The 17,296-nt window shown below is 55.3% G+C and overlaps 6 protein-coding genes across 6 annotated transcripts; 4 read left to right on the forward strand and 2 right to left on the reverse strand.

Annotated features, from left to right (window-relative positions):
• Positions 1-73: 73 nt before the first annotated feature.
• Positions 74-2,384, forward strand: CH63R_06020 (uncharacterized protein; the record flags this gene model as incomplete). The annotated part of the gene is made up of 2 exons (XM_018300995.1): positions 74-462; positions 602-2,384. 2 exons carry the CDS (start codon positions 74-76, stop codon positions 2,382-2,384), a joined length of 2,172 nt encoding a protein of 723 aa, XP_018158845.1.
• Positions 2,385-4,074: 1,690 nt separating this feature from the next.
• Positions 4,075-6,768, forward strand: CH63R_06021 (Sulfatase; the record flags this gene model as incomplete). Its single annotated transcript, XM_018300996.1, has 1 exon — positions 4,075-6,768. The coding sequence occupies one exon, from the start codon at positions 4,075-4,077 to the stop codon at positions 6,766-6,768; it is 2,694 nt and encodes an 897-aa protein (XP_018158846.1).
• A 600-nt stretch (positions 6,769-7,368) lies between these two features.
• Positions 7,369-9,261, forward strand: CH63R_06022 (Heterokaryon incompatibility protein; the record flags this gene model as incomplete). The annotated part of the gene is made up of 1 exon (XM_018300997.1): positions 7,369-9,261. The coding sequence occupies one exon, from the start codon at positions 7,369-7,371 to the stop codon at positions 9,259-9,261; it is 1,893 nt and encodes a 630-aa protein (XP_018158847.1).
• A 394-nt stretch (positions 9,262-9,655) lies between these two features.
• Positions 9,656-9,898, forward strand: CH63R_06023 (uncharacterized protein; the record flags this gene model as incomplete). The annotated part of the gene is made up of 1 exon (XM_018300998.1): positions 9,656-9,898. The coding sequence occupies one exon, from the start codon at positions 9,656-9,658 to the stop codon at positions 9,896-9,898; it is 243 nt and encodes an 80-aa protein (XP_018158848.1).
• Positions 9,899-12,325: 2,427 nt separating this feature from the next.
• CH63R_06024 (Fluconazole resistance protein 1) lies at positions 12,326-13,971 on the reverse strand (the record flags this gene model as incomplete). The annotated part of the gene is made up of 5 exons (XM_018300999.1): positions 12,326-13,175; positions 13,231-13,560; positions 13,615-13,688; positions 13,743-13,764; positions 13,814-13,971. 5 exons carry the CDS (start codon positions 13,969-13,971, stop codon positions 12,326-12,328), a joined length of 1,434 nt encoding a protein of 477 aa, XP_018158849.1.
• Positions 13,972-16,560: 2,589 nt separating this feature from the next.
• CH63R_06025 (uncharacterized protein) lies at positions 16,561-17,021 on the reverse strand (the record flags this gene model as incomplete). The annotated part of the gene is made up of 2 exons (XM_018301000.1): positions 16,561-16,659; positions 16,782-17,021. 2 exons carry the CDS (start codon positions 17,019-17,021, stop codon positions 16,561-16,563), a joined length of 339 nt encoding a protein of 112 aa, XP_018158850.1.
• Between the last annotated feature and the right edge of the window lie 275 nt (positions 17,022-17,296).

Genomic DNA, 17,296 nt, shown 5'->3' on the forward strand with positions numbered 1-17,296 from the left:
ATCAATCCGGCGTGGCGAGTTTCCATTTATTGACCAGACTTCTTCCATTTCTCCCCATGAGTTTTTCGCCGCGATGTATTCAAACAGGCTGCTGTTGCTGTTGTTATCGTCGTTGACGGGAAGCGTGCTCGCGGCGCAACCCGTCGTCGCCAACGCTGACTCCCAGAAGCCTCTTCTCGGGACTCTGTCGAATGCCGAGGACCCGGGGTCGGCGGCAGACCAACGGACAACGACGACAACGACATTCCCGTCTAACGGGCACGCGGCGAGGCTGAACTACTCGTCACCCGCGCCACACCTGTTCGCGTCGGCGTACGGGCTCCTGCAGCAGTGGAGCAACACAATGTTCCCAAACGGGCACACGATGGCGGCGGTCGAGGTGCCGCCATTCACGTTATTGTATCACGGGAGAACGGACGACGCAGGAGGGGCGCCGAGTCCGGAGTGGCTCGCTTTCGACATGTGAGTTACTCCTTGCTTTTGATGACTTACGTTGTGCTGGCTGGGCAGGGTGGTTCGAGAAGGTGTGGCGCGAGAGTTGGATGGCGTGACGGTCGAGCGTAGGACGGATGAATGGGAAACGCAGCTGATGGCCCAACAGAGAAATGGCCTATGGTATCATGGGCAGCACGAGGCAGAGCTTCATGCTCACCTACCAAACGACGCGGCCTGTTAAGGCGCTCTATTTCGACGGCGAGTCGGCGGCGCTCATGGGACTCGGCCAGCTCGATACGCAGATGCTGCACCTTTACGGCAACGTCTCAGGGCCAGACGGCGGCGGCGGCGGTAGCGGCAGACCCTGGCGCGGGCTAGAGCCCGAGTACGACAGGGCCATGGGCCTCTGCGACTGGCTACTGGAGATGGGGCTGAGGGGCGACGGATGGGGGATCGAGGGCGTGGTGAGGATGAATACCGGGTTTGAGATGATTTGGTGCGACTTTGGAGGCGGGAGTCTGAGGCTTGTTTCGAGGACGAACGTCACTGCACCGCAGACCAGGGAGGAAAAGGGTGGGGAGGAGAGTGTCGAGGGGGCCAGTGAGGGTCGGGAGAGAGGAGTGATCGACGAAGAGATCCCGACTTCGGTGTATCCCCTCCCGCCGCAGCCGACCCTGACGGAGCGCCCCGTCAGCCCGTCGCGCCCACCGATTCCTCCCAACTGGCGCGGCATCATGGACCCCGTCGAGCGGGAGCCCTTCCTGCAGAGCCAGGGATGGGAGTGGTTCGCGTCGGCGACATGGCATTACGGCTCGAACGGCGCCGGGGCGGGCAAGGGGGAAACGAGGGCGCGGGTGTTGGGGTGCGGCATCACAAGCTGGTACTCCAAGGGTCAATGGGGTGCCGTTGCCAACGAGGAGAGGACGAGATTGAACCTCACAGCGGACGGACACTGGGTCGACGATGACAAGATCGGCAACCGGAGCGTGGCGCTGGGTGAGCTAGGGCGGCGGAGAAGGCTACACCATCTCGAGGGCGTCACAGCGTTGCAGGCGGCGGAGATGCGGTGGGACACGGAGGTTATGTTGAGAGACGCCGTCGTCGGCAGCGGGGGATGCAGCGGGATGGAATGGGCCGGGACGATGGGGGAGATTGTGCAGCGGACGGCGGGCCGCCTGATGGCGCTGGAGCAAGGCGCGAGGTCCTTCGCCGGCGGGGGCAACGTGACGGAGGTGAGGGACTGGCTGTACAGACTGCGTGGGCAGAGCCACGCGTTCCTGATGCCGTTCCTCGAGTACCCGCACGAGATCGGGCCGGGGACGTGGGATGTGGCGGGCGGTCTCTTCAGCGAGACGTACTCGCGGTGTCGGTACCGGTACACAAGGCTGCTGGTCGACGTGCCGCTGAGCGGGAGGGAACGGGACCTGAGGGACGCGACGGAGGAGGTCATGGGCGGCATCTGCGGCGTGCTGCTGGAGGTCGGCTTCGGCATCGAGAGGGCGTGGTTCGAGCTCGAGGAAGAGCCGGCAGAGGGAGGGAGGTCCGGGCTGGAGGCCGAGAGCCAGGGGTGGGTGGACGCGGTGAGGCGGTTGAGGGCATGGGTCGGATGGGAGGGAGAGTTCACGCGGTGCACGAGGGTGTGCGCGTGGGATGAGCGGTGTTACATCCCCATGTGGCCGTTGTTGCGGTCCGTGTGGGGCAGAAAGAGGCCGAGACCGCCGCCGGAGCGCGGGCCGGGGAACGGGACGGAGCCGGGTGGGTCACTACCGCCGCCGCCGTCGCCATCGCCCCCTTATCGGGGGAGGGAACCAGGGCACGGGGGAGGAAATCGTACAGGACCTGGATACGGCATGCCGGGGCGCGGTCCCGGCTGGATGGGGGACGAGACGGACTTGTGGGAGCCCAAGTGCGTCAAGATGGAGGACATCATGCCGAGGGGCCGGGGCTAGGCAACCGTTGACCCAATCTGGCTTGTTGTGTCACGCTTACTCCCCATCAGGATCAGTCTCGCATTTGAAAGAGCAGCCGCCCTGTGGCATTGTGTAGCCCAACCCACCGCCAGATAGGAAGGGATCGTGGAATGGTCAACTTTCTTAGTTTTTCCCCTGTGTGTTTCTCCACTTTTATTCAAACCTTTTTATTCTATTTTATTTTATTTTATAGAAGGGCTTTTTATTTACGCCGCTCAGCTGAGCACGCTGGGCAGAAACAGGCGTCTTTGTCACGTAACGGGGGCGCAACTACTGAAGCCTCACAGCTCTGCTTTGGTGGAAAAGGGGGCGGCAATGTGTGCTTTGTACCTCTGTACATCATTTCGCTTCGCCACCACCGGCTGATGCAGGCAGCAGTGGCTTTTTGCTGGGGAGAGCCGCGGATTTCCGCAAGTGCTCAAGTGTTTGACTTTCTCCACTCCTCTTCTTTTCCTCCTCCTTGTTATCCCCTTCCCCACCCTCGAATAATACTTAAAAATGGTTGTGGTCGGGCGCTGATTCGGGGGGGGGGGGCGGTGGACACTCTTTTGTCGGATCCCGCGCGCCGCGGTTGTATAAATGTGCCCTAGGCATCAGCAAGTGTTGTAAATGGATCCCTTGTAATGCCCTGCAATCTGCTATGTAACAATTAGGATGTGCTCATCCCCCACACCCTAACGGGGTGGCCGGATTCTACCTCAACCTTGTGGTGTTGTGTTTTGTGTACGGGGTAATACTACTCATGCACCATTTATTCAGCTGGGCGATCCAACGTTGTGTCCCTAACAACTTGGCTCCCGGATAGGGTGCCGAGGCAGAAAGCTTGTTTCGGACGGGTTCCCCAACAGGGATTAGGCGGACAGATTGACACGCTATTGGCGCGCTCCAGACACATCTCACCTACCAGTTCGTCCCGCTCTCCGTACAGGCTACGCTACTGTGTATTAGCTGATGTCGGACTGGGGGGGCGGGTTACGGCACGTTAGGAGTGATTGGCTTCCTAGGGCTGTTCCTTCGCGCGGCGCCAGGAGAGTCACGCCCACCTCATCACATGGGGGCATACATCGTACAATGTGGAGAGAGACATGTGTCTCTAGAGGCACGGCAAGTCAAACACCAGTGGCCCCCGCCTTCAAAACCAGACCTTGGAGGAGGGATGGCCCCTGGACTCCCGGCATTTTGGTCGTCTGCTCGTATTCCAAACTGGTACTCGGGGCGTTTTCAAACGCTGTCGCCTAAACTAAGCATACGACCCAGGGGTGGCATGACTACCCAACTAATTACAGCTCTGTGGGGAACTTGAGTATTTCCATTGTCCCACCTGCTTCATGGGGCTGAAGCAACTCCCGAGTATTCGGACGGCCCCGGCAGCGAGATGCCAGAATGTCGAAGCGAGCATACACCTAGCCAAGTGGGTGGACCAGCACGCACACAATGTCATCTTCTATCCTAGGCCCCCCCGTATCTATCTCTCTGGTTTCTCTTTGCACTTCCCCCCCTCCTCCGTTTCTTATGTCCCTTCCTGCTTTCTCCTCTTTCTTTCAGTCTTGTTTTACGAGCTTACTTCGTCTTGTTTCTGAGTTTGCTCCTGTCGTTGAGAGAGAGTCAGATATGCGAACACCTCCCACGCCCGCTTGACTCTCCAACACCTCCGCCAACAGAGTCCACCATGCGTCTCGATTCTCGATTCGGCCACTCACCGCTAGGCCTCGAAAACGGCAACTTGGCCCAGAGCAAGGCTCCACCGCTGCCATGGACTCGACTGTTGGTGTTTGGCCTGGGCTCGCGCCTCGCCAACCCTCGCTTCGTCTTCAGCCTGGCTGCGCTCGCCGTCCTGGCTGCCAAAGTGATCCATATCAGCAGTCATCTGTCGGCTTTGCCTACAGTTCACCTGGTGCGATGGGGGTATTCCTTTTTCGCCCAGGACATGCTCTTGCTGATTCTCCTGCGGCTGCTTCTGGGGGGTTGGCTCGCTTCCCCCGCCCGCGGCGAAGGCTTGCTGCGACGCACGGCGTCCCTTGCGGGTTGGTTCCTTGTAGTTTTTGTCACTGGCCTGAATGTCATCGACGTTTGCTTCTTTGCCGTGGCTGGTGCCGAGATCCATTGGCAAAACATCGGGGTTGCGGGTGATGCCGCGGGTCGCGCTCTCCTCCTAACGGGTCTCGTCTCCTCGGCACTGGTCATCGGTGTTCTGGCTCTTCTGGCCTGGCTTCTCAAGGACGTTCTGTTCGTCGCCGTAGGTCTACAGGCGGATATCCTGTGCTGGCCTCTGGCGGTTGTCGCACGTGGTCGTCACCTCTGCAGTTCCCGGCCCCAGCCACCCCAAACCGCGACGTACTTCAAGATCCCGCAGCAGGATGCCAAGTACCATCCCGAGGTGGAGGACGATCACGTGCGACAGGGGTTCAACCTCTCCGGAGGCTGGGAGGGTGTGAAGGACTGGCCCTGGGTATGGATCTTTTGGGTCGCCGCGTACCTTGTGGCCGGTGTTGCGCTGCTCGCCCAGGTTATCCTATGCGCCCTCCGTCCCCACGAGAGCTCTCTGACCTTTATGTCATGGACTCCAGCGCTGCTTCCCTTCATTGACTTCAAGAACTCGTCTCCGAGTCTCGAAAAGCTCATTCCTCACTACAACTCGGGAATCAACCGCCATTGGGATAACCGAACGGCTCTCCAAGACCCGATCCCCTTCCCCTGGCTGCCAAAGGATTCCATCCCCCATGGCTTCGAGGATTGGTACAACAACAAATCACACTACAATGCCGCCGCCGACCCCCTGAGGATTTCGAACCTGGACAACGATTTGCTTCCTCAACTGCGCAAGCTGAAGGATGTACCGATACGCCACATCGTCACTATCGTACTTGAGAGCACGCGCAAAGACGTTTTCCCCATCAAAGACGACGGGATCAACGAAGCCCGCCTGAAAGAGTCCTGGGATGATGGCAAGATGCCTCAAGACGCACTTGAGCGACTCAGGACCTTGACGCCGGTGGCCAGCTTCCTGACGGGTGACCACGACGACGGGTTTGACCATCAGGGAAAGGAGGAGAAGAGCAGGGGCGGTCTTAGCTGCAACGACGCATACACAACTTCGACGTACACCCTCAAGAGCCTCGTGGGCATCCTCTGCGGCATCACGCCCCTGGTGGCCGACTTCAACCTCGAGTATCAGCACCACATCTACCAGCCGTGCTTACCACACATTTTCGAGGCCCTCGATACCCTCGACAAAGGCGATGCACCTGGCTTTGCCTCGTACAAGTGGAAGTCGTCGTTCATGCAATCCGTCACATTGAACTTTGACAACTTTGGTGAATTGATGAAGAAGATCGGATTCCCCGCGGACAACCTCATAGACAGTGTGTACCTGAGGAGCAAGTCAGCCAAGTTTGGCCCGGTCGACCTGAAGAACGTTAACTACTTCGGCATGGAGGAGACCCCTCTCGAAGACTACATCCGAGATCAGTTCAAATCGGCCAGGCAGTTCAACGAGCGGGTGTTTCTCACGCACGTCACGAGCACAAGCCACCACCCGTACGGGATGCCCGAAGGCGAGAAATATGTACCGCTGGGGAGGGGCCTGGACGACCTCTCACACTACATCAACGCCATTGGGTACGACGATCGCTGGCTCGGCAAGATACTCAACACGCTAGATGAGCTCGACGTGGCGAACGAGACACTTGTGGTGTTGGTGGGAGATCACGGCTTATCGATCCCGGAGAACGACATCCTAGCATCGTACTACAACCCGAACGTCGGAAGCAACCACGTCCCCTTGGTCTTCTCCCATCCCAGGCTGCCCCCCATCACCATCGACGATGCCGTCTCGTCTCAGCAGATCCTCCCGACGGTGCTGGACCTCCTCATCGAGACGGGCTCGTTGGCAAGGCCGGCCAGCCATGCCGCGAGAGACCTTCTTGAGAACTACGAGGGGCAGTCGCTCATCCGGCCTGTGCACAAATCTCGGTCGGGAAACGCGGGCCGGGACATCACCCAGCCGCCCACGCCCACGTCCGCCGCCCACGCCGACGCCGTGCCGCTCGAAGTCGGGAACTGGCAGTTCACCATCATCAACCCGGGCCGCGCGATGCTGGGCATCCGCGACGCGCGCCGCAGGTCCTGGAGGCTGGTCGTCCCCGTCGTGGACAACGTCGAGTGGCACTTCACGGACGTCGCGACGGACCCGCGCGAGGCGGACCCCGTGCTCGGGTTCGACTTCGCCGCGTTTCTCGCCAAGGTCGAGCAGGTCCACGGCGAGGACGCCGCGCGGTGGGCCGAGGAAGCGGCGTTCGTGGCGCGGTGGTGGGTTGAGGAGAACAGCAGGCGATGGCGCTACGGACCATACGCGGCTTACTGAGAACGGAGTATTTCTTGTCATTGTTTTAAAGCGAATCTGTTAAAGAGTCTACATTTAGAGTTAGATTTAACGTGGCTCCCAGACTCAAGTCCCTTCATCCTCCCCTTTTCTTTTCGTTCATGGCCAATCTCGTTGATATGGCTGGGTCCGTATTGTGGCCGAGATTTGGAAGCTGGCAGTGAATTGTTTTCGGGTGTTCGTAAAGTTGATACCGTCTATCATGGGCGGCGTACAACGCCTCGGATTCTCCATGACATCTTTCTGTAAGTCAGAATGGCGGCCGGTGCTACACAGGTAGTCTACTGTGTCTAGGAATCGCGGAGCTTTGGAACAACGTCCGCGTGTCCGCTAGTGTATATGGGACTTGAATCCCAGTATCTAGAGAAAATCCGTTATCCCTGGATGATAGGACTTTAGGTACTTCATATGAGTTTCTTTCGGAGGCATGTCTTGGCGGTGAGGATGAGCTTGGCCTCCGACTTTCCCCGCATGGAGATGCAGCAAGCATCGCCGTTTTGCCGTAGATGTGCGGATGACATAAGAGAAAAGCCGGGAATCGAATCGGCAGAAGGCTTGTGGCTTTCACCCCTAACAGCACCAATGTTCTCATACAGAAACCTTGCCCGAGAAGCTCGCGAGATCCGACTCGTGCGCTTTTGCGTCTCTGGGAACGACGCAATCAACCTGACCCTGACTCGGGCATCGCTGAACGATCCCCCCCCGTATCACGCCCTATCTTATGTCTGGGGGGACCCGACACCCACCGCAACGGTCGACCTCGATGGAAACCCATTACCCATTGGAAGCAATCTCAATGGTGCCCTTCTTCGTCTGCGCCAGAACGGGGTAGTGGCCTGGTTGTGGGTCGATGCTATCTGTATCGACCAGAACAACCACGAAGAGCGGAGCTGGCAGGCAGCTCAGATGCGCGATATCTTCGCCCAGGCCAGTTTGGTCTACATCTGGCTTGGGGCCGACTACAACAACAGCGAACTCGTCTTGGATACGACGCAACGCATCGGTCCAGACGCTCTAGACGCCGGCATTCTCGACTTGTGGGATGACTGGCCGTTCCGGCTGGACACGGGGTCCGAAAATATGGGAGACGACAAGGCTCTCTCGTTCCTGGCCGAGCTGTTGACCGACGAAGCGCTCCGGTGCCCCGACTTGCCAAAGGCCATAATGGACCTCCTGGGACGCGCAAACTGGTTCCGGTCCTGGATCACGCAGGAGCTCGCCCTTCCTCGCACCGGCCTCGTCATGTGCGGCTCTCGGCACGTCTCCCTCGACGCTTTCGATGCGGCCTTAAGTGCCGTCTACTTCGCCAAAGTCGGCCGCTTCGCCAGACAGCTTCCGGAATGGCGGGACTTTGGTGCGGGCCTCGGGAACAACGTCTTTCACATCCGCGGCTTGGTCGCGCGCCGTCAGCATCGACGGGGCCGGGGCGCCGATCTCGTCGAGTTCCTCCTGGCAGACCTCCGGATCGCGCCCGACAGGCCATTCTACGCCGCCACCGATGCCCGCGACGTCATATTCGGGCTGCTGGGCATCGCTGCCGACACGGCTCATCTGCGACTGTGCCCAGACTACAGCAAGACGGTTGCTCAGGTATATACTACGGCCACGAAAGCCATGATCGAGCGATGTGCGCATTACAGACTGGAATACTGCACGTTTCCGAAAGACACGCCTGACTTGCCATCATGGGTGCCAGACTGGCGACGGACCGGCTTGAAAGGGGTAGAGGTTTACCCCATCAGCCATCGGAACTGCTTCAGGAGCTCGGGAGACAGGCTCCAACCGCCGGTCACTGATACTGATGACCCATATGGAAGAATACTTCGTCGGCGCGGATGCCTCGTCGATACAGTGTCCGCCGTACTCGTAATCGAGCCGTCCAGTCGTGGCACTGTGACGCTTGCGGCGGCCCTGGCCTCCCAAGACTTGATATCTCGCACTTGCATGTCGATTCTAGAATTCGCCGAGCCCAGCCTGAGAATTGGTGCTCCAGAGGCCGCACTCTGGCGCACCCTCGCGGGTGGTTGGATGGGCGATACAAGATGTGGCAGCGAATTTGACGCTCTCGCCCCCAAAGCATTCCGTCAAGAGCCGGTGCCAGTCTCGTCTCTCACCGGCGAACAGTTGGCATACATATTCCGCAACACCTATCCCTACCCTCTCGATTCGAAACAGGTGACAGGCTCGGAGCTTCAGGCTCTTGTGGACACGTTTTGCGACAGGATAGTAGGCAACGCTGCATCAAGAAGCGGTGGGAGGGCGCTATTTGTGACTGCGGGAGGCAAGTTTGGACTGGGTCCAGAGAATGTAATGAGAGACGATGCGGTGACCATCCTCTTTGGCACGCAAGTGCCGATAATTCTCCGACCCTCGGGAGAGTGTTTCACATACTTGGGAGATGCTTACGTAGACCGGATTATGGATGGCGAGTTCATGACAGGATGCCCGGTAGAGAGCGACTTTGACATCATGTAAACTTGACCTACGAAGTAATCTAGGTTTCGACGGCCTTCTGCGGAATTTGCGTTGTTACTCGACACTCATATATCCCACTTCACAAACACTTATAGCCCCAGGCCGCCAAGCTTTGAGGTCGTGGCAAGACTAATGATATGATGATTGGTCCCGAGACTGAGACGATGTTGTCAGTTTTCTCAGACGCAAAAGCCGCAGAGCCTAGTCCTCGCAAGACAGATGATGCGTCATGGACCCATCCGGAAGATTCGACGATTCCACGGGCCTTCAGTTGGTAAGGGACATGGTCTTCATGCCGTGTCACCTTGGTGGCTTGACCGGGGCGAGGGTTGGGAAGCTACTGGGGACTTGTTCGAGGGTACGCAACTGTTTGGGTCCATGATGGCCACCGTCGATGTCAGGGGAGGTCATGGTCATCAGGTGTAGATCTAGTTTTGCACCGCCGGAAGTCGAAGCCAAGGACGAACCCCAAATCGTTGAGAAGTGGAAAGATGACGCCCTCAATTACATCAAGAAGTGGCTGCCGCTGTGTGAAGCCAAGGGACTCGTCAATGTCAAGGATGTCACTGGCAATTGGACTAGCCGCGCGCTTGCAGGCTACGACTTGCCAGAGGAGACTGTTTGGCCAACTGTTTAGCCTTACCAGATGTTCTATGATGCTAACCGTAGCTGTCTATAGCGGCGAGGACTATGTACATGAAAGACAGAATGAAGTATTGGCGGTTGCGTTTTCCACACTTTAGCCTCCAATCCCGAGACTGTTTAGCAGGATTCACCGAAACAATGATGTTTCTCTTGTTGCTCCCCGATCCCGAAAGGGGCGTATCCCCTTTGACTTAGGACCGCGCGCAGCACTCATACTAAGAAATCTCGTCAGCAAGCGTACTTCTTTGTTTTTCTTTCCTCTTTTGCGCGTATATAAACAGCTGGCAACCCAGCTCATTTGCGCCCTGGAAATCTGTATACATACCTCGTACTCGCAAGTGTCCCCCGAAGAGCATCGGTCCGCGAGGAAGTACCACTTAGCTTTCATCCCTGCCTGGCACCGGTTGTCTAGATCGGTAAGGTCGCACTCGCCGGAGTCACATGAGATATATCTGTGAATGCGGCCACCCCTACATTCCTGGGCGAGGGCCGGTGTGGCGGAGGCCGCCAGTGTGAGGAGGATGGCGATGGCGGAAGATAGATGCATGTTGGAAGAGTCTTTGTCGTTAGAGTGGACCGGAGGAGAATGGAAGCAGACGGGTGATGAGTATGCAGAGAGAGAGAGAAAGAGGGAGAGAGTCTTTCCACGATGATCTAGTTGGTGAGTGCTTGAACTTATACTGTCTGGCGAGAGCAATCTCGAGAGCCCTGCCAATTTGACTAGGCTGGTGGATTTAAACGAGTTCATCTTCTATAAGTTGCTGGCACCAAAAGAGGCTTAGACGTCCGAGCGCTAGTTGATACTGGCGCTTCAAGTAAGTTCACTGTGAACATGGGTATCATCAACCGACTTACTCCCTTGCAATGCGCGCTCATCACTTTCCTGTGGGTTTCACCATTCCGGATGTTCATGTTGGCTGCCCAGGCTGGGTTCTAGCTTTCTAACAAGAAGGGCAAGATATAGTAGGTGTCAGAAGCGAGGGCAATGGCCCAGCCGTGAGACCTTAGCGGCACATGATACTTTATCGCACTAATACGGTAAGCTTTCACAACACAACTTGCACAACGTGCAAGTAGCGAAGATCATGTCGTAGCAGTGGGCCTTGATCGGCAACTCAATTAGACTTGTTGCAAGCTGGATATCACTGTGACAGTAGTGATTGATAACCGTGATGGCAAGTTGGCCGCGGAGCAGTGTCGAAAGGTCCGAGTAAAGTAGGTTGTTCGACACAGCCCGGCCAGCGGCCAAACAACACAGCCCATCCAGTGAAACTCATTTCCGTCGGCGTGTTCGAGGATGTGCAACTCCTTCTTTGACATTTAGCCTTGCTGCGTTAGAGACGACTAATGAGCCTGTCCCCTAGCAGGTTACACGTTGAGAGCAGGCCTGAGTCGACTAATGAGCCTGGTTCCTGGCAGGTTACAAGTTGAGGGCACGCCTGGGTCTTGTAAAAGTTAAAGTCGTACTGATGAAATTGGAACCTGGGCTTATTGATTGGCCTCTGGGACTAGACTGAACACAAGTCGGACCAACGAATAAATAAATATCAAAGAAGGCAGGGGAAAGCTTGATCTGCCAAAAAGATTTGAAGCATTGATATGGCAATGAGGTGTAAATTTATTTGTGTTGTAGGATGCCACAGAACATCACGACCGTGAAAGTATACTGCTTCGAAGACGCCAAGAAGCACATCGCCCTCACCTGCGTCAGACCTCAGATGGACGTTGAGTTCTGGAAGAGGTATGTCGGCAAGGGGCATTCCATCACATTCGGGCTCAACATGTTCCCGACCGCCGGGGGCGGCAGGTTTGGCGACGCCGCAAAGCCGCCTTTCATGCACCGACGCCGGGCTCCCGGGATTTCACCGAGAGCGCGCGTTGCGTCCTTGCCATCGAGTGGAACGATAAGATTGGAACGAGGAATTTCGACGGGAACTGAATCAAGAAGACGGTAGGATGCATTCGCATCCAGAACTTTTGGAAAATTGACGGGAAAGGTTGGGCCGATGGGGGGGGTTCTGCTGGGTGCCGTATAAATGGGTGGGTGCTCCAGACTTGGTCCAGAGCCCTTGGACTCTCATGGATACCAAAGATTTTGAGGAAAGCACCCAAATGAGCAATCAGGCGAGTGTTAACAAGAAGTTTTGTTTGTGGATGACGTATCAGTTCACCTTTCTTTCATGGAATAAGGAAACGGGAAGCTGACATGCTTCTGTCATTCGTCACTGCTAAATGCGGTTTGCAACGATCGATTAGATCGAGGTTCTATTTTCTTCTTTCAAAGTGCGTCGTACCCCTCTATTAGGGAATGTCACAAAGTATAGTAGAACTGCAGAGGGGTAATAGAATAGGAAGTAATTATATCTCATTACTGCTTGCGCTCTACTATCATTTTGAAACTAAGGTCTGTTGCCACCTTTTATTTGTTTGCAAATGCACTTGCGTCTCTCAATCTCTGTCCAAATACGAACAGCAACGGCGGTACAACGCAAAGCACCGTCGCCAACGCACCAAATACAGACGACGCTATGTTGAAGTCTAGAGAGTCGAACAATGCCCTCCCGAATAGCGGAAACGTTGCGCAAGAGAGTGAACGAACAAGTGCCAAGGCTGCAAAGGCGCTGGCCGAGTAGGTTTGGTAACAATCGGTAAGGTAGCCAGCCAGCACGTAATCGAACTCGTTGACCGCATATCCAATGGGCACGAGTGCCACCGTCGGCACGGCCCAGTGGACTGAAGTCACCCGCGGCGGGATTGTCCATGCAAACCACCAGAGACCTCCGGCTAGTAACGGTGCTCCGATGAAGAAACCTGTGAATTTGGACTCTGGGGACACAGGCGAAGATGTCGCCAACCTTCTAGCAAGAAAGCGACGGTCGTAGATGCGTGTGATTATGCTCAAAAGCATGCCAACTGCGAGGGCTAGGAAGGGTATGTTTCTCCAACCGTCTTCGAAGCCGATCTCCGTGTAAACCATCGGTAAAACTTCCGTGAACAAGTAGACGAGGCCAAACGCGATGGCGCTGATGACGGCAACGAGGAAGACAATTGGTTCGGTGAAGAAGAGACGTAGCGGTCGGACGAGGTCGAGTTTCTCGTGTTTGGGGATTTTCAGCTTGTTTCTCAAGCCTTGTCGTCTTGACCAGGAGTGGACATCGGGAAACTCCTCGGCTTTGGCCAACACAACCGAGGGGCGCGACTCCTTAATCGTCAGAAAGAGGAGCGTCACAATGCTGGTCACAATAGCTGCCATGTAGAAGACCCATGTCCTGCAAAACTAGTGTTAGTAGAACCATTGAAGACCGATCGTGGGCCACATCTTACCAATCAAAATGGCCCATAATGAGTTCACCCACAACCGGGCCGCTGAGCAATCCCAGGTTGGCCACCAAAGCCCACCAGAACACCCACCAGACGCGGGCATTTGAGTCCCAAAGGTCTTCGATGCTTCCTGTGGCAACGATGGTAGGGATGGCGGAAAAGAACCCTCCAATAAATCGGCCCGTAACGATGCCAGGAACATTCGGTACTCTGGCAACGAGGATGCAGGATAAACAGTATAACGCGGTGCTTATCACATAGAGTTTCTTCCGGCCAAACGATTCTGACCAAGGAGGAAAGATGACGCCTCCAATTGTTTGCCCAATGAGGTAACTATTCCCTCGGTTAGTCGACCATCAGAATGCGAGGAGTTGTGATACACCATACGTTGATACGAAGATACAAGTAGCTACGATTGGGCTGACGCCAAGCTCCGGATATAAGTGATTGGCGACGGGTGACTTTTGGAAAGGTCAGCACATAAGCAAGCGAAGAACAGTGACGACGAGGCCTACTCCTGCGGTGCTAATCATTGTCCTAAAGAAAGTTAGTATGTGATGCGAGATAGGAGATTGCCTCTACGTACGTGAAGAACTCGATGAAAACCACTATGCACGTATCGTAGATTTTCCGCGCCCGCCCCCAGTCTCGGGGATGGACGTGTACATCGGGCGTCCAGGAAAGACCCAAGTCAGACTGAGAGCTCAGACCCGATCCTGGAACTTTCTGTTGACAGGTTTGCATTGTCAATGGATAAAGAAGATATCCTCACAAGGAGCCAAAGTAGAACAAGTCTAAATGGATCTTGGTGACTATTTAGATAGAATAGCAACTTTTCTGTTTAGGAGAAATCATTGTGCAGGTACTGCCCTTTTACAGTCAATGGCTCTTGGGGTTTAATGATTTCTCATCACCTGTGTTCGGAGAATATGATGAGGACATATGGCCATGGCATCTTGGAGGTGTGTTTCTTCCATTTTTTACGTATTTGTTATTCTCCAAGGTTTGAATAAAAGATTAATTAATGGCTCATCTTCCCTCGTCAAAGATCAACGGGCTACAGAGCATCACCCTGTGCGACTTTGCAGGATTGTCTGGCTTGTTGGACCTTCGGGAGTCCCCACCGACTCTCACGGCCCCACCGAAGTGCTTCCCAAAAGTAAGAATAGATTAATTTCGGTTGCATTTCTGTGGGGAAGGCGAAAACAGCGACTGATCTTGCGATAATTCATCAAGCAGTGAGTTGGACAGGGAACTCAAATGGACATGACACAAGGAGATTGACCACAACTGCTTCTCAATGCTTGCTTGAAGTACTCGCTTTCGCTACACCGGCTTGCCTGCGGACCGTCCGGCAGATCAGAAGTCAATTTGGTCGATCGAGAAAGAAAATATGCACATTAATTAACACGGACCCAAAATATATGAAAGGATATATAGCGGTGCGCGAGTTCCGGATGGAGGGTTTGAAGAACATCACGGTCTCTGAGGAAGTCAAACAAGGAACAAGGTCGAATGGCCTCAGAGGGGGAGAGCCCGGCGGGAGGCTCTATAAAGACATACTTCTCACCCACAGAGTTGACGGAGAGAGGACCGGAGAAAAATTGCGTCATGAGTTCAAGCCCATCCGCCCTGTTGATATTTTCATTCAGTACCACACCCATGGTCCTTGACATTGGTGTGAAATATTTCAATATGGTGTGAGTTCAGCTCGGTTGCACGCAATCCGTTAGACCCTGGGCTTTTTCCTCTCAGAAAGCATCCAGCCAACGTTGGAATTTCTGCCTACCTGCCTCCGCTCGACCTCATCTCCTTGAAAAAACTTACCAGGCGGAACTTGAAGAAGAGCCGAATAACCCGTTTACTGTATCGATTCCTAGCCTCTTATCTCTATCAGTAGAGGGGTTCTACTACATCTAGGTAGGGCCTGATAGGTTTCTGATCGTTAGGAGTTGTGACTACGAAGTCCAATGCTTCCACGAGCAGTAATTGTGCCATCCTTGAGACTCTATTTGACGAATCGGCATCAGTAAAATTGACTTGAGAACCCGATCTGCCGTTTAGGTCCCGGTTGCGGAGTTGCGGTTGCAAGTCACGCCGGCTGAAGGCGTCACAAAGTCCCATAGCATCTTCCTCGTCGAGATGACGCCGGGCGCCGGCGACTACGGCGAAGGCTTCCAAGGCGAACGACTGACCGTTGTTCGTCTCGAATGAGACATCCGACCGACATGCACGCTGCGTTCGACAGCTTCCTGCCCGGCAGCAGTATGTGGTCCATGCTGAGTGCCCGGGTTCTGAAACGCGTTTCGTAGATGGGGAAGTGACCGTTGCTCTCAAGCACTCCCTTTTCGGGCATCTCTTTTATCGCTTCGTCTGTGGACGATATGACGCTGAGCGTCAGTTTGATGCCAGTCTCATTACAAGGTAACCATGTCGAGAAAATCATGAGGAAATTCCGGATGGCTGTTGTGAAGACTGCGTTGTTTTTGGCGGCCTCGCTTGCACTCTGAGTCCTTCTAGTCGTTGGTGTTTGACTTGAGGAGGGACGCCTTGGAAGTCGATCTTCTGCACGGATGCGCATTGGATTTCCGTCAGTTCGCTTTTCAAAAGAGTTTAATCTGATTGGGGTGAAATATCGACTTGGGTCACGGTTGCGGGTGCTGATGAGGGATGCATGGTGACGCGAGAGGAGGGCTATCGAGTAAATAGATACGGCGGTTAGCTACACCCAGTGACAGGCAACTGATCCGTCACGTAACAGGAAGACTCACATATTTTCCTTGTGTTTTGATGTCACCAGAGACGAAATCGGGTTCTGTTTTTCTCCGACGTTCTTGGTCGATTTCGCCCTGATCGATTTGGTGAACTGTCGCAGGCGATGTTGAAACGACATGTTGAGTACGTCTGGTCTAGCAAGCAATATGTGCAAATCTCACGGTATACGACCCAGTCGATTTGGGGCCACTGATTGTGGCACTATCCGATTCTGAATTGAACCATTGAGATGTTATCTCAGAACATGCTTATCGCTCTATCGCTCTCTCTAAGTGTTTGTGCCAGGCTCCGAGGCGGCATCCAGGCCTGCTTCTGACATGAACGTGAGCTTGCCAACGACTCGACCAGACCGGCAGATCATCCACCGCCGCTCTGAGCTTCGTGATATTCTTGCGCAAAGCCGTACGACTGGGGACGTTGTCATCATTCCTCTCGTCCGAGGGTAACGCCATCTCGATCTTCTCGGTCCAGTCCACCACGAAGGGCTTCATAACCTTAGCTATTCTCTTTTGTTCCAAAGTCTATAATCATGCCGAATCACCAAATCGCCAGACCCATTCATGAGCGCAGATACGCTTTCATCGCCTTGACCGCATCTCCGTCGTTGGCCTTGAGAAGTTCGGTGGCCTTGGGCTTGGTGAGCTCGAGTTCGTCGACCTGGTCGTCTGTCAGCGTCCCATGTTTCCAATAGTTTCATTCTTCTTTTCTTCTTTTCCATCGCGCATCGGCCACGTTGTCCGTGTATCTCTAGAGGAGAAGAAGGGCGGGCTGTGACTGACCAGCAGCGAAACGTCGGCAGCGTCGACCTTAACGTTCTTGACCTCCTTCTTGGTTGCGGTGGCACCGCCCAGGCCCTGAATGGCCTTTTGGGCGGCTTCGGCGTCGACCTGGGTGCTTCCCTCGGCGTCACCAGTAGCATCGAGACTGGCGAGGGCGGACGCGGCCTTGCGGTCCTCGGCGGACTTGGCGGGCTGGACCTCCTCCTCGACGTCACCGGCGGGGGGTTGCTGCTCGGACATGGTGCGTGATGTTTGGGGGATTGGTTTCTCCCGGCGGATCGGGCTCGGACGGACGGGGGGCGTAGGGACGATGGGGGTTTCGGAGGGAGAGCTATGTTGGGTGATGGTCGAGCTTGATGTTGCGCGGTCGGTCGCAAGGCGCAAGTTAGGGATCGGAATTTGTGGTGGGGTGGGTTAAAGGTGGGGGCGGGGAGGGGGAAGCTCACTCGGGTAGGTATATCTACCTACCTAGGTACCTTGCCTAGGTAGGTAGGTCAATTGACCACACCGAAGGT

This window comes from Colletotrichum higginsianum, chromosome 4 (assembly GCF_001672515.1).
Source record: "Colletotrichum higginsianum IMI 349063 chromosome 4, whole genome shotgun sequence".
NCBI lineage: Eukaryota > Fungi > Ascomycota > Sordariomycetes > Glomerellales > Glomerellaceae > Colletotrichum > Colletotrichum higginsianum.